General features: G+C 41.6%; 2 protein-coding genes across 7 annotated transcripts in view; one reads left to right on the top strand and one right to left on the bottom strand.

Annotated features, from left to right (window-relative positions):
- Pex3 (peroxisomal biogenesis factor 3) overlaps nucleotides 1-6,555 on the top strand; it is a 32,534-nt gene extending 25,979 nt beyond the window's left edge. For 2 of the 4 annotated variants that reach the window (XM_036168815.1, XM_036168816.1), the window contains exons 11-12: nucleotides 2,771-2,867; nucleotides 5,519-6,555. In XM_036168815.1, the coding sequence (XP_036024708.1) occupies nucleotides 2,771-2,867; nucleotides 5,519-5,602 (181 nt within the window). In that variant the 3' untranslated portion in view covers nucleotides 5,603-6,555. Of the gene's footprint in view, nucleotides 1-2,770 lie in introns of all 4 variants that reach the window. The other 2 variants (XM_036168814.1, XM_036168817.1) reach the window with 1 other exon arrangement.
- Fuca2 (alpha-L-fucosidase 2) lies at nucleotides 1,756-25,195 on the bottom strand. Of its 3 annotated transcripts, none has more exons than XR_004943188.1 (8): nucleotides 24,610-25,193; nucleotides 23,027-23,214; nucleotides 20,110-20,449; nucleotides 19,085-19,295; nucleotides 18,605-18,795; nucleotides 11,068-11,176; nucleotides 9,648-9,878; nucleotides 1,756-4,266 (listed from the first exon to the last, which is right to left on the bottom strand). XR_004943188.1 is itself a non-coding variant. In XM_036168813.1 (8 exons), the coding sequence occupies exons 1-7, from the start codon at nucleotides 24,843-24,845 to the stop codon at nucleotides 9,738-9,740; spliced, it is 1,416 nt and encodes a 471-aa protein (XP_036024706.1). In that variant the 5' UTR covers nucleotides 24,846-25,195; the 3' UTR covers nucleotides 1,756-4,266; nucleotides 9,714-9,737. The 3 variants fall into 3 exon arrangements, 2 of the variants coding, with proteins under 2 accessions (XP_036024706.1, XP_036024705.1); XM_036168813.1 differs by having other exon boundaries at nucleotides 9,714-9,878; nucleotides 24,610-25,195; XM_036168812.1 differs by lacking the exon at nucleotides 1,756-4,266 and having other exon boundaries at nucleotides 9,046-9,878.
- Nucleotides 25,196-25,461: the final 266 nt, after the last annotated feature.

Below are 25,461 nucleotides of genomic sequence, written 5' to 3' on the forward strand. Positions count from 1 at the left end.
CCATATTTAATTTATATTCTGATAATTATTTCCAAAAATGCTTAAATATTTTCATTTTACATCATTATGGAATTTGAAATACCTAGTTGATTCAATTATTAGTTGTGTTTATCTATTCTGATTATTGCTACATAATGGATTCATATTGTTGGAAGTTATCTTGTAGTTTCATTGTATCTATCACTTTGATACAAGGATCCTTGGTTTCATGTCAGGCTCCTCACTCTTTAAGAACCTCTGGTTTTATATCACACTTGAAAAATAGTGGATTCCTAAACCAGTGCTGATTGATTATAAATGTGCCTGCTAAAATTTAAGGAAACAGTAATTGACATGTAATGTAGATGTGGGGTTTCTAATGGAATTCTTAGCCTAGGCCTAACAAGGCATTTTTGCCTGGTTCTCAAGGACCCTTCTTTATTGTGCAGAAAAGGATAATTTGTTATTAATGGTGAGCATTTGGAGTGCTCATAGTAGTAAGGTTTACTCTTAAAACAATTTAAATGTTACCTTAAAAATAAATTGCAGTTGACAACTAATCGTCTATCATATCTATAGCCAAGGTAATTCAAACTAATGAATTTCCAATGTCACCTGTCCTTAGCAAAGAACTAGTTATTTCCCAAGTGATGATAAATAATTAGTTGGGTCTAGTATTGGTTCTAGTCCAGCCAGTACTACGCAGTAAGACCCTGTCTGGAAAAAAAAGAATTTTCATAATTGTATTCATTTGTTTGTGTGTCTGTGTGATGGGAGCAGTTTTCAGGAGCTGATTGTTTCCTATAATGTGGGTCCTGGGAATCAGACATGGCTGTGAGGGCTGGCAGCAGGCACCTCTTCTCACTGAGCCCTCTCCCTGGCCTTTAGCTCTTTCTTCTTGAGTGGCTGTGATGGCTTTAACTTCCACACCCTGTTGTATAACAGCAATGACACGCAACATGATGGAGACGTTTCTAATCTGTTGAAGCATACACAAAGTTGGTTATTGATATGAAGTAGAAAGGCGTAGGTGGGAAACATGAAGTATGTGCTGAGAGAAGAGAGAGGACACAAGGCCACAAGGGGAGCCTCAAACTGTAAGGAGAGGGGAGGCTCCAGGTCAGTGCAGCCAAGGCTGGTTGTACAGGAAAGGGCGGATGGTCCCGCAGGGTTCAGAAGTTGGTGAGGTTGGAGTAGTGTTACAACTGTTCATGTATGAGATCAAGTGTTTGTCCATGTTACAAGTCCTGTCGTTCTTTTTTCTTAAATGATGAGAGTAAGAAAAAAAATTATTTCAGATCTAAAAGATAGGAAAGCTGAATGCTTAATAACCTCTGACTGATAGCAGAATATAGAATTTTATAATTCAACATCATAGCTAATTAGGGATAATATCAAGAATGAAAGAAGAGTTGAAGTGTAGGAAAACTATTACGGTAAACTATAACAATAATAAGATAATAAAGCAAGGCCTGCAGGGTGGCTCTGTGCATAGGGCCCTGCTGCCAAGTCTGCTGACCCTCCGTCCATCCCTGTAGCCTACGTGGTGTGAGGAAAGAATTGACCCTCTAGTTGTACCCTGACCTTCCCGTATGTGCTCACACGAACACACACACAGACACATATACACTAATAGATAAAATATTAATAAAAATATGTTAGCAGGACACAAATCATCTTTACTGCTGTTGAAAAGGCACAGAATAAGAACCTTATTGCCTCTTATTATAATTAAAATTTGATACAATAAAAAATTGAAATCAAAAGCAAATATACTTATTGACTAAACAGGTTGACTTTTATTAAATTCAGAAACAGCATGAAGATCGTCTGTATTGGGATGCTCAGCATTGCACTTTTGCTTTTTTCGATGACTGTGACAAGGCTAAAGAAAGACCAGTTCTGGAGACAAAAATTTAGGAGCACCATTGAATTTTCCTATATTTATCTTTAAGCCAGACAACTATTAAATTGTTAATTGACTCTTAATTTCCTAAGTTACATATATACTTTCATAAGTATATACATACATTATATACTTACATAAAGATGTAAGATTGTAATAATGTGTGACAGTAACAAACCCAGGAAAATTAACTAAAGGGGTTAAATTCTTCTCCTAAAATTAATCTATAAATATAGTCAAAATACTGGAGAAACCCCACTGGAGGCTGGAGACAGCTGTTTCGTTGGCGTTCAGCCTGTCAAGTGATAGTAAAGGGAACGTGGCTAGCTAATGGACTGAGAAGTCCCGGAAATACAGGCAGACAGAGATGCACAGTGTGATGTGGAAGAGGGGCTAATGGTGTACTGGTGCAGGAATTCCACATCAGTAAAGGGCCCGGAGGTATCCGGCAGTGGATATTGCAGGCCTCACATTTCATGTTTAGACAGACACTTAAGTATTAAGAAAGTGTGGGCAAGAATTTTAGTGCCAGCTCTAAGAAGCTGGGGATACTCGTGGCTCAATGGTAGTAACTGCCATCTAATCATTAAAAATAACAGACAGAGATGAAGAAGTTACGAAAGGCACTTTTAACAAAAATATGCTTGATAGAGTTTTAAGCTGTAAAAGAATAAAAACTGCTTAGAAGGAAATATCCATGAAGTCAGCAATAGTTGTTATTTTTAGATGGGGAAGTTATGTTTTGTTTTTCTATTAACACTTATGTAAGTATTCTTCAATGATGTGTGTATACTTTTATAATTGAATTGTTAATGCCTATGATATAATTTCAGAACGTAACTGTGGTAATATGGTTTGGTTTCTTTGTTTGTTTGTCTTTTTCAGTCTGTCCAGTGTCAGCCTGCCTTTAGCTAAGATAATTCCCATAGTAAACGGACAGATCCACTCAGTTTGCAGTGAAACGCCTAGTCATTTCGTGCAGGTACGCAGGAAGCTGGGAATATTGAAAACAAGCTCTGTTCATGCTGTGCTGTTTCCAACACAAAAGTACATTCCTGCTGGGATAATTTGCTGAAAACAGAAGCTTGCAACCATATTCAGAGAGGTAGCGTGCTGCAAAGAGGAGCAGAGCTTGACGACAGCAAATCCACAGCAATACCTTCCCCACACCTCTGACCCGTTAGACTGCGCTGTGGTGCAAATGGCCTGATCTATGTAACATTATGCTCTGCATTAACAATGCAGTTCTTCAGTTGGAAAGAAACTGAAAAAATGTGGCAGAATAAGATGTTCTCATCTAACAAAACAGCTGTTAATTATTGAATAATAGTCTGTTCACTAAAACATAATCGCAAGGTATATGAAGTTTCTGCCAGACTACTTACAGCTCCATTCCTCTCTTCAGAATTTATTTGGGAAAGCATTTTATTGAAAGGATGGCTTTGAACCCATGTACTGTTTTCAGTCATTGACAACCTTGGGGACTGTGCTGTAAGTTTCGAGTGTTTTACAAAGTGCTGCAGTAAAGCTCCATGCAGAGTCTGAGGCCTGCATGCACATGTGATGTCTGTTAGTGTCATGGTCGGAAACAGTTTCTATGTAGACTTTGCCCTCTTGGCACAGTGCAGAGTGCCCCTGCTTAAGGACTGAGCTTCTTCCTGGCCTGTCCAGTCATTAGCCCATTCTTTACATCCAGGTGGCCCTGCCCTGTTCTCTCTAGTCATGCCTCCCACCCCTAAGAGCTGGCCATTCACACTGCAGAAGAAACAGTAAAGGAGGCTGATGGCATGTCCCTGAACCATAAGGCTCACAGTTTTTCTGCTTCTGCCAACATCTCTAGAATGACCTATAGACATCCATTCTGACAAATTCTTGAGAAATAAAACAGAGTATAATATATAATACAGCAACCACATACTTTACATTTTAATCAGTTATACATTTAAGCCTGATAATCAAAATAAAAAAGTAAGTTTTGTTGTTTGCATTTGTAGTCATGATTCTGAATAAGGGTCCACAAGTGCCACCAAACTGCATATGGATCCATGATAGTGAAGGTTGTAGCCCCTTTGAGCCTGAGGGATGCAGGCTATGAGCCTGACCCATGTTCTCTCATGACATGCTCAGCCTCAGCTCTTCAGTCCAGCTGCTCAAAGGGAGGCGCTTTCAATCAGTGCTGCTTCAGGATTTAGAGACGAGACGTCAGGAGGCCAAGAAGTTGAGGGGGAAGTTTATTTGATTCCTAGGGAACTGGAAAACTCAACCCACATAGCATCAATTGCAAGATAAAAAGTCCCTGAGTTTAGGGCACATAGTCTTTGTGTGCATGTTCTTGTTGACCCCAGGTAGAGTAAATCTGTGCTTTTGAATTAAGGAGTACACTGCAGGAAAAGGAAAGAAAACAGGACCATCATTCATATGAAGGCCAAGTCAGGTAATCACTCCCGCATGCAAATGGTTCCAGAGCAGTTAGAACAGATGTTTTGTTTTTTTGTTTTTGCATAGAATACCAAGCCAATCGGGTATAGAAGCAGATTGAATGCATAAAATCATGAATGGTAGCAGGCAGTTCCATGTTGACACTAAAAGCATGAATTAGTAACCATCGGCTTTGTTTAGTGAAGGTGTGTTGGGTTTTGCAGGGTAGATTCCATTTAATGGTAGATGTAGTTTTTTGTTTATTTTTGTGAGTAGTTTAGGATGCATTCAAATGTGTAAGTCTCCTCTGTTAGTCTCCAGAGTCCCTGGAATTTCAGGATGTGTCACTGTGCCCTGCTTATGTGTTGGTTTTTAGTTATGGAAAAGCTCAAAGCTTGAGACATATGTACTTTTCATTTACACATTAAAATAATATAAGCATCAGCAAGGTGTAGTGATGCACATCTATAATCTTAGAACTCAGGCTGAGGCGGGAGTGCCAATTCAAGGCCAGTCTGGACTGTGCAGCAAGACTCTGTTTCAAAAGCCAAGCAAGAATATCCTAGTACTTGAGTACTGAGTATTTTACACCTGTAAGAGGTCCATAGATGTTCCAAACAAGCACAGACAGGAAAAGATGCTACCATTTTACTTCCTATCATTTTAAAGGAAAACACTTACCTAGTTTTCAAAATACACTTAAAATTAAGTTTAGGAGAGAGCAGTGTTTCCTCTTTCTAAATTAAATGGCAAGATGTAATGGAAATTCTAATAACATTCACAAGTGCAATAGGAAATTTTAAAAGAGTCTGGTTTATATTGAATACAAATTCCCTTTTTTCATTTAATACTGATGTAGTTTGAGGCCTGTGGTCCTCTTTAAAAGAAACACGACATTTCAGTTGATTAAAATAAAAGGTAACTTCCTCCCACAGCTTTACAGTCACCATCAGGAAGGTGAGGACCTTTGCTATAAAGTGGATGTGCATGGTTCCTGTATATGTTTATATAAAATCTACATATACTACATATTTAACAATCAGTTGCTATATTTCTAGAAATAAGAAGCTAAACAGTATTTCCTGTGGGTTAGTTAAGAAAAGCATCCCTTTCCTTAGTTTCTTCTCATTCTTAAGTACACAAAGCTTCAAGATAGATGCATTGCTTGTCGAAATGTTCATGTCTTACTAACTGTACTGTTACCATTTTTGCTAGGATCTTTTGATGATGGAGCAAGTAAAAGACTTTGCTGCTAACGTGTACGAAGCTTTTAGTACCCCCCAACAACTGGAGAAATGATTTTCCTTTCAAGAAAAGCTAAAGCGGGATTCATCTACATTGAAAAGTACTCTGAATAATCGCCTACACCAAGAGTGACAATTTGCAACCAAAAATGCCTAATAAAATATACTCTTAAGCAAAGTCTTCATTTCATAATGAAGTCGATTCATTTGGAACCTTATTGTATTTTTAATTCATCAGTAGTGTACTTCATCAGGTGTATCTAATGGGTGCACAAATTACAACCTCCGGGATCATTCATGATCTGTTACAGTCTGGATAGCTGATCCAAACCAAATAGATAGTTTTATTTGTACATGTAATGGAAGGACACATGTGGTGTCCTTTCACACATATAATGAGGGAAAATTTGTTTGAAAAGTAGATCTAGGATGTATGGACTCTGAAAATATAATGTTTAATTAATCATGAAGTTTCCTGGACTTTGAAGTAAGTGAAAGCCAGATTCTCTCCAGTCACATGATTTGTCCCACACACCTTGACAGAGGGCTTATCTTCTAGAAATCAGTGGATTTTAAAACCTCTGGTCAGCTATTTTTTTTCTTTGCTATTTTTTCTTCAATATTTATTTGCAGCATTTTCTAAAGCTTTCTTAGCAACCCTCAGAAAGTTGCATATAGATTTACAGGCTAATGTTATGTTCATGTTTACTCACAATTATTAATTACAGAGTTTTATCATTTGTGTATAAATAATTTCAATAACTTTGTATTGATTTTGAGTACAATAACTTGTTGCAATAAACTATTTTAATAAAATGTAGTTTTGTTCAGTTAATACTTTTCAGCCATTAATTTGTTATTTAGTAATATTTTTGCTGTTTTTTTTCTTTTAAGAGAGCATGCTAGTTTTAAGTCTCAGCTAGTATATAGTTGGTGCTTTCTTCTAACTTGTTTTTTTTTTTCTTTCAGAAAAAAATGTAAATAAAAGTAAATTATTCCTTGTCACTAGTATGTGTGGCTCTTCATTTAGAGGGGCATTAAGGTGTCATCAATGGATTATCTATTTTCAGGAATAGATGATTTTCAGAGCATAGTTTTATATCACTCCCACATAATATATCTTAGCTAAATAGGAGATGGTAGAAAATGAATTGTGCAGAACATCCTAAAGCTTAGCTGAGCTCTATAACCAAACAACCATGTATAAAGATGACAAAGGGGACACATTTTTGAAACTTGATGACATATACTGATATTGTCATTTCTAATGGAGAAAGAAATTGCACTTTGGAACAGCAGGAAATGTTTATGTGGAATAAGACATACATCACTTCCAAAAATACCCCAGATTTACATCAGGGAAACTTTGAGATTGTATAGATACAACTTTGTCAGAAGAAAATTACTCAGCAGAAAATTATCACCTGTAATCATCAGCATCTGTAGAGTCAAGACCATTGAAGAGGTGGCAAGGTTTAAAAGAAACGAAATAAATAACATAATGTATTTAAAGTTAACTGACATTACATATTACTAATTTGCTTCTAATAGTGTTAGAACCTCTTCTCTGAAACAGTTTGGTTAACCTAGAAAGTTGTCAGGGACCAAGATGTCAGGAACCAAACATGAACCATGGAAAAGTACTAGCTAGGCCGGAGAACAAGTTATAAGACCACTGTCCTTCCCCAGAGTAGTAACACCTGTTTACCAAGTGGAGGCTCCCAAAGATAAGACATTCCACAGTCAGGTGCCATGACAACCAAACATAAAGAGCATTCCATGGTCAGGTAGCCTAGCAACAGAATAAATGGCCCCTGACCAATGACCTTAGCCGACATCTTGCAGTTGCACAATCTCCCATGTTCTGCACCCCTTCCATGTCCCTTCCCCTTCCCTCCTTCCTGCCCCCTCCCCTCCTATGCTATATAAGCCTTGTGGAGGAGAATAAAATTTGCAGCTTGATCAGGATCCTGTCTTCTTGTTGTCTCTCATGCCCCCTGTCCCTTTCATTCACTCCCACAGGTTGAAACCCCACTGGCCGGGCAGAATGATTTAAAACGGGCTATCATAAATCTTTAGACATTTAAACTTAAAATCCAAACACTCTTAATTAGCAAATATTTCTCCCGGTATCTCATTTTTCAGGGTGTGCCCACTGTATCCCCAGTAGTAATGACACATTCTTCTCTGTAAGTCTACTGATAGGTATTCTCTATTGTCTTTCTGGTACAAATCACATGAAGTATTCATGTAGCTTTTATTATACTTCTCCATCTTTTGGTACTATTTCACATTGAACCAATAGGTTGTTTTTTATTATTTTTATCTTTGTTTAAAGGCAACACCCTTTCATCTAGTCATTCCACAGTATTCAACTTAGCTGGGAAGAAAACTGCAGCTTTCTAATCATTAGCTTACACAATCGAGATAATCAAATAGACCACTGGCATAATTAATTTGTATTAGTCTCCAAGGGCTGCTGTAACAAATTACTGTTAATTAGATTACTTGAAACATCAAAACTCTTTTCTCTCACGTCTGGTGTGAAATCTAAGACCAGGTATTAACAGGACTGCCTCTCTGAAGGCTCTCAGAAAATCCTGTTTGCTTGTCCCCTTCAGAGTCTGGTGGTACCATTCCTTCTTTTGTAGAAATATGACCTAATTATGTGTCTATGTCTTTTTCTAAGGTCTAAGATAGTCCATGCCCCATCCAATATGAGCTGCTTTCAAAATTACATTAATAAAGACTTCATTTCCAAGATCACCTTTTGGAGGTTCGACATGGACATATTCAGCCCATTGCAGCCACGTAACTAAGCTTTTACACACATGCCACCCATGGGAATGGAAGTGGAAGGTGTGTCACTCACTGAAAACCTCTACATATCCTAAACATCAGTCAGCAGGAAATGAGCATCAGCTAATTAGTGCATTGGCTAAATGGACATTAAGTGGCTTCTACTTCTTTCTCCTTCAAAACATAATAAATGTACTTTTAATTACACATGTATAAAATTTTGAAGGAAAGAAGGCTGGCAAATGTTTATCTAGTAGTGTTTTGAACTTAACAAAAGTAAAACAAAGTTTTTCCTGGTGTAGAGCCTCACCCTAGCCAGTTCACTCTGCCTCACGCTTGTAGTTGAGGTCGTGATCTCCAGTCACCATGCCTGCCTGCTGCTATAACTCCATACCATTATGGACTCTTCCCTCGGGCACTGTAAGCCAAAATAAACTTCCTTCTATAAACTGCTTTGGTCACGGTGTTTCATCACAGCAAAAGAAGGTAGTAACACCTTCCCAATTTTCAACTAGGTTTGCACCTTAAGTTTTAGCCTTTATTAAAACATAACTCCAGTCCTCCAATCTCGTTCTGTCTCCAAATTGGAAGAATATACATTAAGATCTTAATGTATATTTAATATTAATGATAAATGTCTACAGCTATTAGTTTTATAAATAAGAGGGAAGTCTTTACAATGAAAAGATAACTACTGAATTCATTGGAAAAACACATCCAACCAAATTTATTACATACTGTCCGCATTATATATGAGGATTCATAAGTGAGTGGGTGCGGAGAGATCAAACACGTCCTGCATGGCTTCAACAACAGGGAGTTACTCTTCTCACAGACCTGGAGGCCCGGGGTCCAAGATGAGGGTGTTGGGAAATGTGTTTTTTTCTGCGTTCTTCTTGGCCTGCACATGGTTGCCTTCTTGCTATCACTTTATATGGCTTTCCCCTGGACTCCTCCATCTTTGTTGTCTCTTTCCCGTATAGGAGACCACATTCTATTGCACTAGGGCTAGCCTTATGATTCGGTTTAATCTTAATCATCTCATTAAGTGTTCTTTCCAAATGCAGCCACAGTGGGGTGTTAGGGCTTCCATCTAAGAATAGGACTTAGGAGAGAATTCAGTCCATAGCATCATCAGTTTCTACATTCTCTAGAACAGACTGCCACCTGTGATTAACAGGTGAAATGAATTCAGGGAGAAAAGACTTAGTAGGAAAGAATTGAAATTGTTCTACAACAACATAAGCAATTTAGGGAAGAAGAAAGGAGGCCGCATTGCCTAATCAGTAGCTTTTTCTTACCATTTTTATCATGATTTCTTCAGTGCTCTTATTAAAAAACCTGTTATTCCCTGGGGTTAGAGATACCTGTAGTATACATCTCAGCTTCAGTTAAGTCACATTAGTTAGTGCGAGAGTCCATCCCCATTGACAGGGCATCTGATGAAAGCTTAGGTGTGGCAACTCCACCGTGATGCCATTTGGCTTTGAAGAAGTCCAAGTCAGTGGCTGCCCATGGCCCAGTAGTTTTACCTGTAATTAGAAACACAGACAATGTACAAATGTTCCCAAGTCATCACTGCAACATCAGCTTTCTAAGGAGTGACCAAGTTTCTAAAAAACGTACAGGGAGAGGTCCGTTTTTACCTTTGGCACTCACATGCCAGTTTACATCTTCCTCCTGTTGTTCCCACATTACCCTCAGGAGGTAAACAAACATGGAAGAGATTGGGAAAGAAGAATGGAGTACCAGAAATGGAAAAATGCTAGAAGAGGGAATGAGAGATAGGAAATAATTGGGAGCAATTTGACCAATTCATGCCAGCTCAGTTCTTACACACCATTTTGAATAAATAATTCTTTCTCCTGGTCAGCCCCGACTGTCAGGTTTTCCAGTCACCTCCACTGGTCAGTAGCATATGAATTCAACCAATGATCCCTAGGATTGTTTTTCAGTCTTGGTCTTGTTCAGACAAAGTGAATTCACATAAGTAGTTCTGTACATACTCAAGGGTTATTTGAACCGTAACACTTCCTCACATGATCAATACAAAATAAAACCCCTAAGTTTTAATTGTACTAATTAATGCCATGCAAGATGAAGACAAAAAAAGATAGCTGCTGCCATACCCAGGTGTGGAGGTCGTGCTTTAATATTGGATTTGAAATCTCTCTTTCAGCCTGGTCAACCTCCAATGTTGGAAATAAAATGTGGAAAGGTAACACAAGGAAATTCACATGTCACTTCATTACCAAAAGATTATCAGCATCTTAAGGACCCCAAGATATATCACAGTGCACTCCACTGGGTCTGCTGACAGCCTTAAATTATGATAGACAAATCATAACATCTTACTTTGATTCTTGGTGTGGTGTTTGGGAAAAGCAATTCAAGTTCTATGAAAAACTCATTTTCAATGCATGGAGTGAACTTGAACACCACAGAGAAACTATGAAGAATAATGCCTATTTTACCGTCATTATGCATGGAGGTATTGTAGTTCACAAATTCAGTTTTCTTAGAATTCACAAAAAAAAAATGGTGGCTAAACATTAGTTGCCATTATTGCAACTGTCTGAGCTCATTTTAAAGTAACTTTGTCTTAGGTACAAGAGGATCACAGGAAAGTTTCCCCTTGAAGTTGAAACAAGTTATGTTCTTCTCCTCAGCATGTTTTTGTCAGCAACTTAAAGGAATAGTCAAGATAAAATTCTTCCTTACCTCTGTCTCCCCCAGACTACCCACAGGTTCTCCAAGAAACAGCTTTCCTGAGATGGACCACTTAAGAAAAATAGCATAGACTATTCGTTTCTCAGGTTTAGAAGTGTACCTGGTTAGGAAAAACAAACAGCTTGGTAACAAGTGATACCCCATGGTTCTCCTTATTTATCAGTCATGTCTGGAATTGTTTTACAGATTTGTGACCATGTCGCCACCAGTAATATAAAAAGACCTACTCCCACCCACCACCCACCACCCACCACCCTGTGGTATAAAAACTGCCTTACTTTCCAGCCTGCCAATATTAAAAAGAAGTTATTTTTGCTGTTTTGTGATAAGGTCTTTTATTTATTTTTGGCTTTTCAAGACAGGGTTATTCTGTATAGTCCTGACTGTCTTGGAACTCACTCTGTAGATCAGGCTGGCCCTGAACTCACAGAGATCCACCTGCCTCTACCTCCCAAGAGCTGAGATTAAAGGCGTGTGCCACCATGGTCCATAATGACATGTCTCAATCTGTAGCTAAGACTAGCTTTGAACTCACAATAGTCCTCTTGCCTTAGCCTCTTCAGTGTTGGCATTACAGGCATGCTGCCACATCCAGCTAAAAGGAAGTTCTGGGAAGGGGGCTTCATGTGCTAATATCCCACTCCAAACTGCTCCCATGGAGGTGAAAACAGACTATAGAAAGAAACTAAGTAGAGCTGCATGACTTTCCACCCGCTCACTCAAAGTCATAGGGATATGTAGTGTGCTCACTACTAGGGATGCAACAGAAAGCCAACCACAATTCTTGTTTTTATGTGACTTAAGCTTGAATGGAAAATGCAGACAATCACATAAATAACAAAGTGTAAATTTTGGATCACAATATAAAAGAAAATAAAGCATAAAAATTGTAATAAAAGGTGTCTTAGGGTTTCTATTGCTGTGAAGAGACACCATGACCATGGCAGTTCTTATAAAGGAAAACATTTAATTGGGGCTGCTGGCTTACAGGTTCAGAGCTTTAGTCCATTATTGTCATGGCTGCACATGGTGGAGTCATGCAGGCAGACATGGTGCTGGAGAAGGAGCTGAGAGTTCTACATCTTGAGCTGCAGATAGCGGAATCAATTGTGATACTGGGCTTAGCTTGAGCATAGGAGACCTCAAAGCCCACCCACACACTTCCTCCAACAAGGCCACACCTACTCTAACAAGACCACACCTCCTAATGGTACCAGGGAGCCATTTTCTTTCAAACCACCACAAAGGCTTTTTTTTTTTTTTTTAAAGACTGGGACATCAGACATCTTCATTGCTAAGAAAACCACATTCAACCCAAGAGTCACAGCGTAAATGAGAACAGTAGGAACAATAAGAGGAATTCACGCTGGACAAAGATACATTCATATGCTCACCCAATTTCTCAACAAAATATTTAAAGCAATCTGTAAATAGTCCTCAGTGTTGTATGGCTAGAGATACAGCATTGAACACAATCCCTGACTTCACGGGCCCACATTCCAGTGGAATAAGCAAGAATGGCCACATCAATGAATGAATGAAGTACTGAGTAAACATGAGGACATAGAAGTACAAGGCTTCACTCCCTGTCTTAGTTAGGGTTTCTATTTCTGTGTCAAAACACTATGACAAGAAGCAAGTAGGGTTTATTTGGCTTACACTTCTACATTGCTCTTCATCACCAAAGGAAGTAAGGACAGGAACTCAAACAGGGCAGGATCCTGGAGACAGGAGCTGATGCAGAGGCCATGTAGGGGAGCTGCTTATTGAATTGCTTCCCTTGGCTTGCTCAGCCTGCTTTCTTATAGAATGCAGGACCACTAACCCAGTGATAGCACCTTCCACCATGGGCGGCTGGGCTCTCCCCCATTGATCACTAAATGAGAAAATGACTTACAGCTGGATCTCAAGGAGGCATTTCCTCAACTGAAGCTCCTTCCTCTCTGATGATGCTAGCTTGTGTCAAGTTGACACACAAAACTGGTCAGTACAATCCCAGCACTCAGGCAGGTCTCTGAGAGTTCCCAGCTAGCCAGGACTACACAGAGAAACAAAAACATACAGAAAGACAAGGCCTACTAATGTTAGAAAAGTAGGCCTTGGGTGCAACATTGAGCAGAATAGGCAGGACAATCTCTCTGAGAAGGCAGCCGTGAAACCCAAAGAATAGGAAGCTCCATGCAAGCATGTGGGAAAGTCTTCCAGGCTGAGAAACAAGCACAAAAGCCACAGAGCACGAGGGTGCTTGGCTTGCAGATACAGCAGAAGGAGCAGGGAGAGAGAGAGAGCCAGGGAAAGCAGACAGAACAAGGACCAGATTTCATAAGGCCAAGGAGACCTCTGTAAGCCCTTACTTCTCCCTTGAGACTAGAAGCCTTGGAAGAATTTGTGTATGGAAATATTCTAAGCCAGGCATGACATCAGCCTGGGTTACATCATGAAATGCTGACTAAATAAATAAATCATAAATCAATAGTTTTCTCTGATTGCTCTCTAGAGACTATATTAAAAGGAGCAGGGTCAAGGGCTGGGAGACGGTTCAGTTGGGAAAGCGCTTGCCTCACAAGTATGAGGACTTGAGTTTTAATCCCCAGAACCCACATGAAAATCTGAACACAGTGGTACACTTCTAATCTCAACAATGGCAAGATGAATACCTGGAATCTCATGGGTCAGCTACCCAGGTCTATGTGGTGAAGTTCCATTCCAGTAAGGGAAGCTGTCTCAAGCGGAAGGTGGAAGGTGTCTGAGGACTGATACCCAAGTCCTCTGATGGAATCATGCATGCTGTGCATATGTGTGCATTGTACCCACAAGTACATGCACATGTCCCCACCCCCCCCCCCATCAATGGAGTAATAATAGAAAACAAAGGGTAGGGCAGAAAGAAGATCAATCAAGAAGGCACTAAAATAATTCTTGAGTGAGAAAATGGAGAGCCACACGATAAGAATTTCCAGAGAGAATGAGAGGTGGCCTGAGTCTACATTTCAGAAATAAAAACAATGGATCCCATAATGAATTGGCTGTTGTGGTGGTTCAAATGAAAATGGCCCCCATAGCCTCATAGAGCACTGTTAGGAGGTGTGGCCTCATTGCAGTAGGTGTGGCCTTGTTGGAAGAACTAAGAGAGACGTTGGTACCAGAGACTGGGCTATTGCTGTGATAGACTGAACCATGTTTTTGTTTGGAGGAATGTGGACTTGGGGATTTTAGATTAGAAAAGCAGCCAAACACTTGAAGTGAGGCTTAATTGGGTCATACTAGTAGAAGCATGAAAGACAGTGGTGATTTGAACTGTAGGGGCCAAGTTCAAGAGGAGAAGAATTTTAGTATGTGGCCTAGAGACTGTTCCTGTGATATTTTGTGAAGAATGTGGCTGCTTTCCGCCCTTGTCAAAAAAAAAAAAAAAAAAAATCTGCTTGAGGATGAACTCAAGAGTTATGGATTCACAGTTTTGGCAGAAGAGATTTCAAAATAGCCTAGCATTGACTGTGTCATGGAGTTATCAGTGGCCATGCTTATGCAGATCTATAATGAAAAGGAACAAGCTGAGCAAGGAAAAATACAAAATGTACTGAGGAGAAAAGGGGCCCCAGTAAGTTTAATGGAGCTAACTCCTATGTTCAAGGAGATAAAAAGATTCAAGAAAAGCCTGATGCTAGATGGAATAAAGGGAGTGGTGACTTCAGGGCAAGACCCTACCCAGCTAAGCCTCCAACTTGTAAAAAAAAAAAATAATAATAATAACTGAAAAAAATTAGAGCCCTGTACAGTGGTAAAAGCATTTAATCCCAGCTCTAGGGAGGTGGATGCAGGCAGATTTCAGAGTTCAAGACCAGCATGGTCTACAGAGCAAGTTCTAGTGCAGCAAAGCTCAGGCAGTGAAGGAAACCTCTCCAACACCTTGGGGTCTCCAAGGCAAACAGGCTTTACCTTCACAGCTCCACACAATGGCCTCTTTCTAGGCCTGCATACAGGGACACCCCTGACACATGCCTGGCCTCAGCAGCTTTCAAAAGTCCCAAAGAGAGATCCCATAATCCCATTCTTCTATCCTTAACTCTAAAGCCAGGACCGTATGCCAAAGCTGTCCAGTCCTACAGCTTGCTGGGGCTGGAGTATGGTCTCCTTGTTCAAATACATTTCCACCAGCTTTCTGTCTCCATGACTAAGGAAAGCTGCTGAGGACAAGCACGTGGCAGGGTGTGTGAAGTTGTGAAGGTGAAGCCTGGATTGCCTTGAAGAGCACTTTTGACATCAGACACAGAGACGCATTGTTTGGAGTTTTCCCTGGTGTTTTTCAGTCTTGTTTCAGTCCAGTAATTCCCTAATATGCTCCCTTTTCTCCTTTCCCCCCCCCTTTCCTCCCTTTTAGAACGTTAGTGTATATGCTCTGCCATTATTTGTTGGAAGTATGTGATCTGCTTTTTGGACTTTGGTTTTACAGGGGATTACGGTTATAAGATTGCCATGAGTCTTAGAAGAGACTTTGGACTTTTACACAGGGTTGCGCCGTGATATACTATAGGCGGGGACTTTTGAAGTTGGACTGAATGCAGTTTTGCATTTTGATATGGCCTCAAGCCAATAGGGGCTGAAAGTCGAATGTAGCGGTTTAAATGAAAATGGCCCCCAATAGGATCATAGGGAGTGTCACTATTAGGAAGTGTGGCCTTTTTGGAGAAGGTGTGGCCTGCTTGGAGGAAGTCTATCACTGGTGGTGGGCTTTGAGGTTTTAAACGCTCAAGCCCACGCCCAGTGTCTCTCTCTTCCTGCTGCCTGCCAGCCTGGATGCAGAACTCTCAGCTACCTCTCCAGCATCATGTCTGCCTACATGCTGCCATACTTCCCACCATGATGCTAGTGGACTAAACCTCTGAACCTGTGAGCCAGCCCCAATTAGATGTTTTCCTTTGTAAGAGTTGCCGTGGTCATGGTGTCTCTTCACAGCAATAGGAACCCTAACTAAGACAGCTGTGGCTATAGAAGAAAAGTAGGTTAATAGCAACAAATGTCAGTCGGGGAATTAAGATAGATGAACTTGGAATTCCAAGTTCAGTTGTAGTGATTGGGAAGATCAAGCATAGGAGTCTAACAAGGAACAGCCAATGAGTCTGATCCTCTGAGGCCAACAGTGCCCATGGTTTCAGAAACCGGGCACCAGCTACTGGGCTTGTAAGGGAGAGACCACGGTGAGTCTTGATAAAAGTGATTTGGGGAGGCGCGGGATGGACACCTAAACCAAGTGAATTCAACAGAAAAAGAATGGAGCTCCAGCTAGAAACAAAACTGAAAACTTGTTCTGCAAGATATCTTTTGCTTTGTTTTGGTTTTGGTTTTGTCTTTTTGAGGCAAGACATTTTATTATGCATGAAAGGAGAGAATGGGAAGGCAGCCGGAGACGAGGTCAGACTTTTAATGATAAAATAAATCACGTGTCTGTATGTGGGTGAGAAAGGAACTAAGAAAGAGCAGGACCGGCAATGAGGCATGGACACAGAAGACTGCTACATCCTTGCCTGGAGGATTTGGGCTGTGAGGGAGAAAACAAGGGCTGGGCTTAAAGTGTGAGCTAATTTGACATTGAACACATGTGACAGCAGGTCTAGTCACATGTAGCAGTCGAGGGGCGGCCTTGGAAGGTATAGCTGGATTGAACCAAAGGCAATCATCTGTCAGGTGAGTATAGGTGAGTATAAGAGAGGGGAGGAGAGCTCAGGAGTTAGGGTACATATGATGAATGAATTGTAGTGGCAGGCCCCTCTATACCCTGTAAACAATTCCCCATTCTCCCCTCCCGTTAGCTCTTGTCTCTATGATTCTGAGTACTCTAGGTATCTCATAAATAACATTTGTCTCTTGGAGACTGGGTCCTTGTACTTCACACAAATTCCTGAAAACCCATCTGCACTGTGGCATGTCGTTCCTTTCCAAAGCTGAATAATATACCTGTACCATAGTGTGTATGCACACACCTCTAGCGTCATCATCCACAAGTGGACTCCAGTGCTCTCACATGTGAGTTTCTGGGAATATAGTTCTTCTGGTATCATGCTTTTGCATATATACTCAGAGGTGAGACTGCGGGGTAGGGGGGTAATTCTATTTTGAATGTTTTGAGGGCTGATATATAGCCCATTACTGCCACCGTGGCTTTTGCATCCTCACAACACTGTAGTGTACAGGAGTTCCAATCTCTCCAAGATCATCAGCCACACTTTCAAAAACAGGAGCTATTCTAAGCTGGTGGTAATGGTACATGCCTTTAATCCCAGGACTTGAGAGGCAGAGGCAGACAGAGCTTTGAGTTTGAGGCCAGTCTGGTCTACAGAACAAGTTCCAGGATAGCCAGGGCTACACAGAGAAACCTTGTCTCAAAAAAAAAAAAAAACAAAATAACAAAATAGCTATTCTAAAGGATATGAGATGATTTCTGGTTGTAGTTTCATTATTTTACCTGAAGTTCCTTAATGTGACATTTAGTATCATTTCTGATGCTCATCCACCATCATACAAATCTTAAACCATCACAACTGGTATCTTTAAAGGGGCAGTTGGTCCTTCTTTTTTTTTTTTTTTTTTAGCTGAGGATCGAACCCAGGGCCTTGAGCTTGCTAGGCAAGCACTCTACCACTGGGCTAAATCCCCAACCTGGTCCTTCTTATTCTACCATTTTCTCAGACTCCTGCTTTGGCTAGCTTTAATTTTTTTTTTTTTTTGCTTTGCCCTTGGGTGCTGTGGGATGTCTTTCTGTATGCTGTAAACATGTGTTGCTCTGATTGATTGATACATAAAGCCGTTTGGCCAATGGTGAGGCAGAATAAGGTTAGGTAGGACATTCCAACTGGAGCAAAAGAAGAGAGTGGAGAGACACTGTGAGCTGCTGCCAAGAGAAGCAAGATGTGAAAGTACTGGTAAGCCATGAAGGCATGTGGCAATGCGTAGATTAATAGAAATCACTGAGTTAAATTGTAAGAGCTAGCTAGTGAGAAGCCTGAGCCATTAGGCCATACATTTTGTAAATAATGTAAGCCTCTGTGTGTTTACTTGGGACCAAGCAACTGTGGAACATGGGTAGGAGAGATTCGTCCCGACTGCAGGCTGGGCAGAACTGGAGAAACTTCCAGCTACACTTGGGTATCTCTTGTTTGCTACTTTGATGGGATTTAATATCTGAAAAACTAGGGATTTACTAGTGACTAAACACTGGTCTGTTTTACATTAACCACTCAGCATTCTTTACTTATCTACATGTCTTCCAATATTGTAAGAGTCAATTTAGCTAAACATTGCCCACCACTGGGGGATAACTAGGTATTATTTAAGCAGAATTTGATAAACATTATGTTCAATGACACTCTAATTCTTATTCTGTCTCTTTACATTTGAGTTACATTGAAACATGTGTGGTACAGGTAGCAGCCAATCAGTCTCTCTCCTTTTATCCTGCTATCTCTCTGTATATAGCTCAGATACTAAGTGCTTTCCTCTATCAAAACAATACTTGTTAATCAGGAAAACTTACCACACATCTGGAGTGCAAGTGTCATTCTGAGATCTCCAAGGGTGTGTTTCAAAAATAGCTTCCCCATTGACTTTGAGCCACGTTCCCATCTGCCTTAATCGCTCTTCAAAAATTACAGGAATGATGCCATCTAGTGTGGGACCAATATTCATCAAAAGATTTCCTCCACATGCGACGGTTTCCACAAGTTGCTAAAAGAAAAAAAAAAAAAAAAGAACAAATACAGTTTGAAGTAGAAAAAAATAATTCATCTCCCATGCGTCAATCCACATGTGTGTGTGTGTGTGTGTGTGTGTGTGTGTGTGTGTGTGTGTGTGTGTATGAAACACATAATCACTTCATAGAAAAAAAAAAACCACAGAGGATAATGAACTGTTTGTGGCACTACACTATCCCAATGATAAGAAACCAAATCTTTGTAACCACCTCATCATTAAGAACATTCCAGAGTAATAGCCCCCACAACATACTTTACTATACCTCCACCAATTCTTCAATTGTAAGATAATCATTGATTCCAGCTTCCCGCCGATAGCCCCAGGAGAACCTATCTATTGTCATGCAGTTTTCCCATTTATGTGGCAAAAGATGTCCAGGATTATAACGGTCGCTGCAGGTATAGAAGCCACCATGATGGCAGATGGAACCAGCTCCCCAACGATCATTGGTGACCACTGTCTTCCGAACTGGGCTGAAATGAAAGGTGGAGTTTGTCTTCAAGCAAAAGCATTCTTGAAACAAAAGGAAACGTCATGAACAGATCCTCTCCAAATCCACCCCCCCCCCAAACAAATGACCATAAGAAGTTAGAAAGCCTCTGTTTCTGAGGCCAAATAGATGTGTGGTGACTGGAGCCTAGACTCTCACATTGCTGTTTCCAGGATTGGAGTGAACTCCTCAACTTCTCTGAAGAATGAATTCCTTCACCGTTGTTATAGTGCAGATAACTGGCATATAACCCAGAGTCCAGCTATGAGAACAGGCGTGAGAGTACTGTATACTACCTGAAGTCTCATTCTCATGCTATGAATAGTAGACTAAGTTGAATTTATATTCAAGTTCCCCCTGAGACTAAATAGCCTCATACATCCTAGTCTTTCTCTTGTAATTTGTGCCTACTACTGGAAAAATCTTTGAAAATTTGAGCATTGACATCATGTGAAATATACTCCCCAAGGTTCTTATGTCTGGTGGATCAAGAAGAGAGAACAAACAGAATGTCACTTATAGGGGCAGTTTTGACCCACAAATTGAAGCAGATGATCCCAATCATTCCTGGATCATGATTTTTTTTTAATTGATTACAAAACCAGTTTGATTGTATTTGACTCCTGACTTGTTTATTCCTGATTCTTTTTACTAAATACCGACTGAGCTAACAACCATTGTTTATAACAATTTCTTCGTCCCACACCACAAATGAGCACAAAACCACAGAAATGTAAATGCTTAGACATACGTTAGGAGTGTTTCAGGCAAGTACAGGTGCATAAAAGTGTACAGACCTTTCATTATACAGCCAGGCTAAGAAACCAGTACTGTTCCAGTAGTGATCTGGTGCACCCCCATCTCCATCTGACCACAGGACGTCGGGCTGGTACTTGTTCACTAACTCATAGAGCTCAGGCAACGTCTTAGAAATGGGAAATTGCTGCTTTTGGAATGAACTGGATTCGTCCTCCAGGAAGAGTGGGTGGAACCATTCAAAAAGAGAATAGTACAGTCCAAAGCGCAGGTCGGTGTTGTTCTTGATGGCCACCTCAAGCTCCTTGACAATGTCCCTCTTTGGCCCCTCATCAACTGCATTCCAATTCCAGGAATAGGGTGAACCCCACAAGGTAAAGCCTGGAAAATGACAGTAGGAAAACCCTGGAAGCATTATCACCTTGACTTCATTAAGTTTCAACCCATGAAACAATTCAAACAGGACACATAGTTCACTGCTTCTCTGAATAATCGTTTCTAGGCCAACTTTTCAGTCTGTCTTGTACTCATCTAAACAAACAGATGAGAATGTAAACAATGTGGGCTTGGTGTCTTCCACATCAATTTTCAGGGTCCATGGTAAGAGCTGTACACGCCATCTCCGGTTACAGAATCTGAGGTTCTTGGGGTAAAGCATTGTGTCATGGCGTCTACAGTGGTTTTGGCTACACCCTTTAGCCAATTGTTAGCAGAGCATTTAATGCAAAAATATATAATCAATAATAGTGGATGGTCTCTAAAAGGGGATACCTTCCACACCATCACACTGAGCAATTCTGTCCACTATTTGGAATAAAGACCCAAGATGTCTGCAGGGTTTGTGTGTGTCCTCTGAACAATGGGTAAGCTCTATTGCTTGGATGGGTTTTGTTACAGTGTGATTCTCAGAATGCTAGTGAGGACAGGAAGCAAACCTCTGGTGCTTGACAATGAATTTCAATGGAGAGGGAGAAGATATGCCATTTCTAGTAGTTCTGTAATTTTATTTATCTTACTCTAAAGCCATAAACTTGGTTATAGTTTTTCAAAATACCCCAAAATGAAAAATAACACACGGTGTTACACTCTGAAACAATTCACATTTCGACAGGAATTGGCATATAGATTGGTCATCATTCTCTATAAAATGTTAGAAGAGATATATAAAGTGAGAGGCTGAAGAAATAGTATAAAATCCTCAGAAATGTCAGCCCATGCCTTAGGCCCTTGAGAACTTCATCACTGTCTCACTGAAGTCTTAGAGCATCGTGAAGTATAGAACATCCGCAAGATGCCTTTGCCGTTCACTTCACTGTTCTGTCTGGACAAGCCTGAGAAAGGACTCACTCTTTAGGTTCATTGTAAGAAGTTCCTCAGACAGTTTGCACTCTCCCTTAGGATGTCTGTGGGAAGCTTGAAGGCAGTGTCAATATTTAAGGTCTGCCTCAAAACTTCCAGTCCAATAGGCAGTACAACAGCCACGTGGGTCTTCATCTCGGTACATCACTCCAAGTGCACAATGACCCTCCTCCCAGCTGAAGTCAGCAGTACATTTTCTGTAAGCAGTGTAAACAATTGGCACATGGATCCTTGAACCCGAACACATACTGTCTGCATCCTGGCCTCAGTCTAAAACTGCCTCTTAACCTGTGGGCTGTGACCCCTTTGGGGAGTAGAACAACCCTTCCATGGGGTCACCTAAGGCCATCAGAAAACACAGATACTTATATTATGATTCATAACAGTAGCAAAAGTACAGTTCTGAAGTAGCGGTGAAAATAGTTTTATGCCTGGGAGTCACCACAACATGAGAAAGTATATTAAAGGGTCCCAGGATTGGGAAGGTGGAAAACCACTGGTCTAAAGGTATTTGGGCTTTTTTTTTTTTTTTTCAATGAACTCACTTTGTGGGAGATAGTTTGAGAAAGTTCCTAGACAGCAGGAAACTGACACATTCCCACCAGGAGAAACATCTAGAGGAGGAAATTGTGCAGCTACCAGACTGTAGCCAAAGAGGAAACATTTAAGATAACTGCAGACTTTTGGTTTGGGTTCATCTCACTTGCCTACTTGCCACCTCTGCAGAACATAATAAGGTGACTTTTCAAGATAAAGATCACACAAAATAAACAACATTGTGCATTAAAGTGAGTGTGGGACAGCATTAGCCAATGTTCTCTGGTCTTAAGGACACTGAGTGGTTATACCAGATTGATTCACAAGTCCTATGTTACCTTATATTCTTGTGACATTTCTGGGCACTATTATAAATCTCTAACCCTTTTCCATTGAAGTCTCTGTCTTTCTTTCACTTATCAACATTTGCTTATCTAAATGTTGGCCCAAAGTATGGCCAACTCTGTCTAGACTCAAGACTAAGGCAGTCTAAGCCCCATGATGCTTTTGCAGAATGCATTAAAGAGGAAAAAGGGAACCCAGCTGTGGTGGCACACACCTTTAATCCCAGCACTCTGGAGGCAGAGGGAGGTGAATCTCTGAGTTGGAGGTCAGCCTGGTCTACAGAGTGAGTTCCAAGACAGCCAGGGCTACACAGAGAAACCCTGTCTCAAAACAAAACAAAACAAAACAAAAAAACCAAAAAGCAAAGCAAAACAAATGAACAGAAAGGGAAGTGTGACTCTAGCTATAAACTTTGACTGGCTTTACTCATCCTCTTTAAATAAATCTGGTTACGTATTTCAATGGTTAAATGTGCACATAAAAATTGTGCTCATCTTCCCTCTCATTCTGTAGGTACGAGGTGCCGGGATCCATAATGCTTTCCCACTGAAGTGGACTATGTGACCCTTAAACTGTAAGTAATTGTGAATATCCACCTGTGGTTGTTCTGAGAGAAGCCTGGTTTCCTGGGATTACTTTGCTTCAATGTCCACACCCAAAAGAATGACCTTACATTCCCAAACCATCACTAGCATGTGTTGTGTGTGCTCTGCTTACCTTCATGATGTTTGGAGGTTAATACAACATATCTGGCACCAGAGGCCTGGAGAATATCTGCCCACTGGTTGGCATTAAAATAGTTGGCTGTAAATAGCACTCCAAAATCTTCATATTTAAAACCAGGGGGGTAATTATCGTTCATAAAATCCACAAACTTGGGTCTCTTTTCCTTCTGCCAATACCACCTGTGGGGGGAAAAGAATGAGCACATGGGCGACACAGACATCAATGTAATTCCCGGGGCTCACCCCGTGTGCACCCCTTCCTTACGAAGATTACTGCCTGATTCTCTGTCATCTCTCCATCCACGTGACTTTGCATTAAGGGTAGCTTATGCAAACCAATACTCTCGGCAAGTTCGCCTTCTTGTCCCTTGTGAAGTCCTCCGGTAATCCAGCCACTGATTCTCCCAGTTCTTCTCTCTAAGTCATGGTACAGTCTTCGCCTTCACACATGAGCTCACTATGGAACTTAAAGTAGCTAAGATTTCAAGACCACAGGCCTAAACCATAGCACGCACCTGTCCTACTCATTAACAGAAAACATTTTGAGTAGATAGGTGTAAATAGTTCCATAGGTTGAGCAAATGCACAGTCAGCATAGCCTCCCCAAAGTGGGATGACAGCTTTGTGTGGCTGAGACTACACTGGAAGACCACACAGACAGCAAGCAGCATTTCCTGTGCCTGACCCAAAGTCACACCTGTACTTCATGAGTAACCATCATAACGACCCGTGCTGGCTAGTGGATCAGATTCTGGGATTTCCTCTTTTGTAGTTGTTTTGTTTTCTTGAGACAGGGTTTCTCTGTGTAACCAGGCTGGCCTCAAACTCAGATATCTGCCTGCCTCTGCCTCCCAAGTGCTGGGACGAGAGTCAAGCGCCACCTGGTGGTTCTGGGAATTTCTAATGAAGAGAGAAACTGGCTTTCTGGTTAGGAGGAAGTAAAGAGTCGAAGAGTTGATGATGCATGTGACGTTGAAGGTAAGGTGAGGCAATGCACCTTTATTATTCACCCTTATTTCCTTTAGGGTTTTTGTTGCTTTAGCATGCAAGGATCTTAATTTCATACCCGATCCATGAAGCACTTATTTCAAAAGACTTTATCTTACTTGTAATTACGTGTGTGCTGGTGCGGAGGTGTGTGCCTGTGCCGGCGGAGTCCAGAAGCATGGAATTCCCCTGGGACCAGAGTTACGGATGGCTGGGAGCCTCCAGCCCCTTTGAAGCATTTTTTTTTTTTTTTTTTTAAATTCTGGGACTCCCACTCCTTTATTTACACAGGCATTACCATCGAGCTACACCCTATAGCCATGTCCACCTACAGTCTTCCCAGGGACTCGGGGAAGCATATATATTCAATGTTGATGCAGACGAGACACTATGTAACCAACATCTGGAAGTACAAACCGATCCATGGCCAAAACAGTGACAAGCAAACAGCTCTCACGCCAGGTGGGCTGGCTCTTGATTGTCATTGCGGGGGTGGGGGGTGGACCCAAAGCCCGGTGTGTGTGTGTGTGTGTGTGTGTGTGTGTGTGTGTGTGTGTGTGTGTGTGTTGGGCAGGGGTGTGCACTTACCAGAACCATTCACTCCCGAAGCTGGGCACGGAGAACACTCCCCAGTGGATGAAGATGCCGAACTTGGCCTGGTCGAACCAGGAGGGCAGTGGCCTGCTATCCAGAGACTCCCACGTAGGGTCGTAGAGCCCCCCGGGGTTCGTGGCCCCGCATCGGGGCAGGAGCGACAGCAGGTGCCATAGCAGCGGGAGCGCCAAGCGCATGCGCACCAGCCAGGGGACCTCTGGGAACAGCATGTCACCAGGGCAGCCCCAAACCTTTTTTGCCAGCTCCAGAGACTGGCCTACCGCCGGCCTTCCGCCTTCGGCTAAGTGCGCTCCGCCGCTGTCACCTGACCAACAACAGATTGGTCAGATGACTGGCGGCTGAGGGAGTTGGGGCGTGGCTGGACTTGGTGAGTTCAGGTCGCCTAAGGACCCCAAGAAGGTCACTCAGGTGCACGAACAAGGAAGTCGGTTACTCCCCAGTCACGGCATTTTACCAACCCTGTTTCTGTTTCCCAGCCGGACCTGATCGGCTTAGCCCAAGGGTGATCTTGGACCACCGTCTCTGACCTCCCTCCCGAGGGACTCTTACAGAAACCTCTCAAGCCGGCAGCGCGACCGCCCGGTCCTGGTGGCTGCATGTGTCAGAGCTGTGTGCCCCACAGTGCAAAGAGAGCCTGAGACAGCAACCCCCTGGGCTGCCCCTCCCTGCCCAGAACTTTGGCAGCAACCCCCACGGCTCTCAGCCTCTGAATCTGCCTCTGCCAATCTCGAATTTGCAGATGAAATCCCGAGTTTCGGGTTCAGCCCGTCTGGATTGGGGTCCAAGATCGGGCATTTCTACTCAGGCTCTTGGTATTTCTGACGT

This window comes from Onychomys torridus, chromosome 19 (assembly GCF_903995425.1).
Source record: "Onychomys torridus chromosome 19, mOncTor1.1, whole genome shotgun sequence".
NCBI classification, from domain to species: Eukaryota; Metazoa; Chordata; class Mammalia; order Rodentia; family Cricetidae; genus Onychomys; species Onychomys torridus.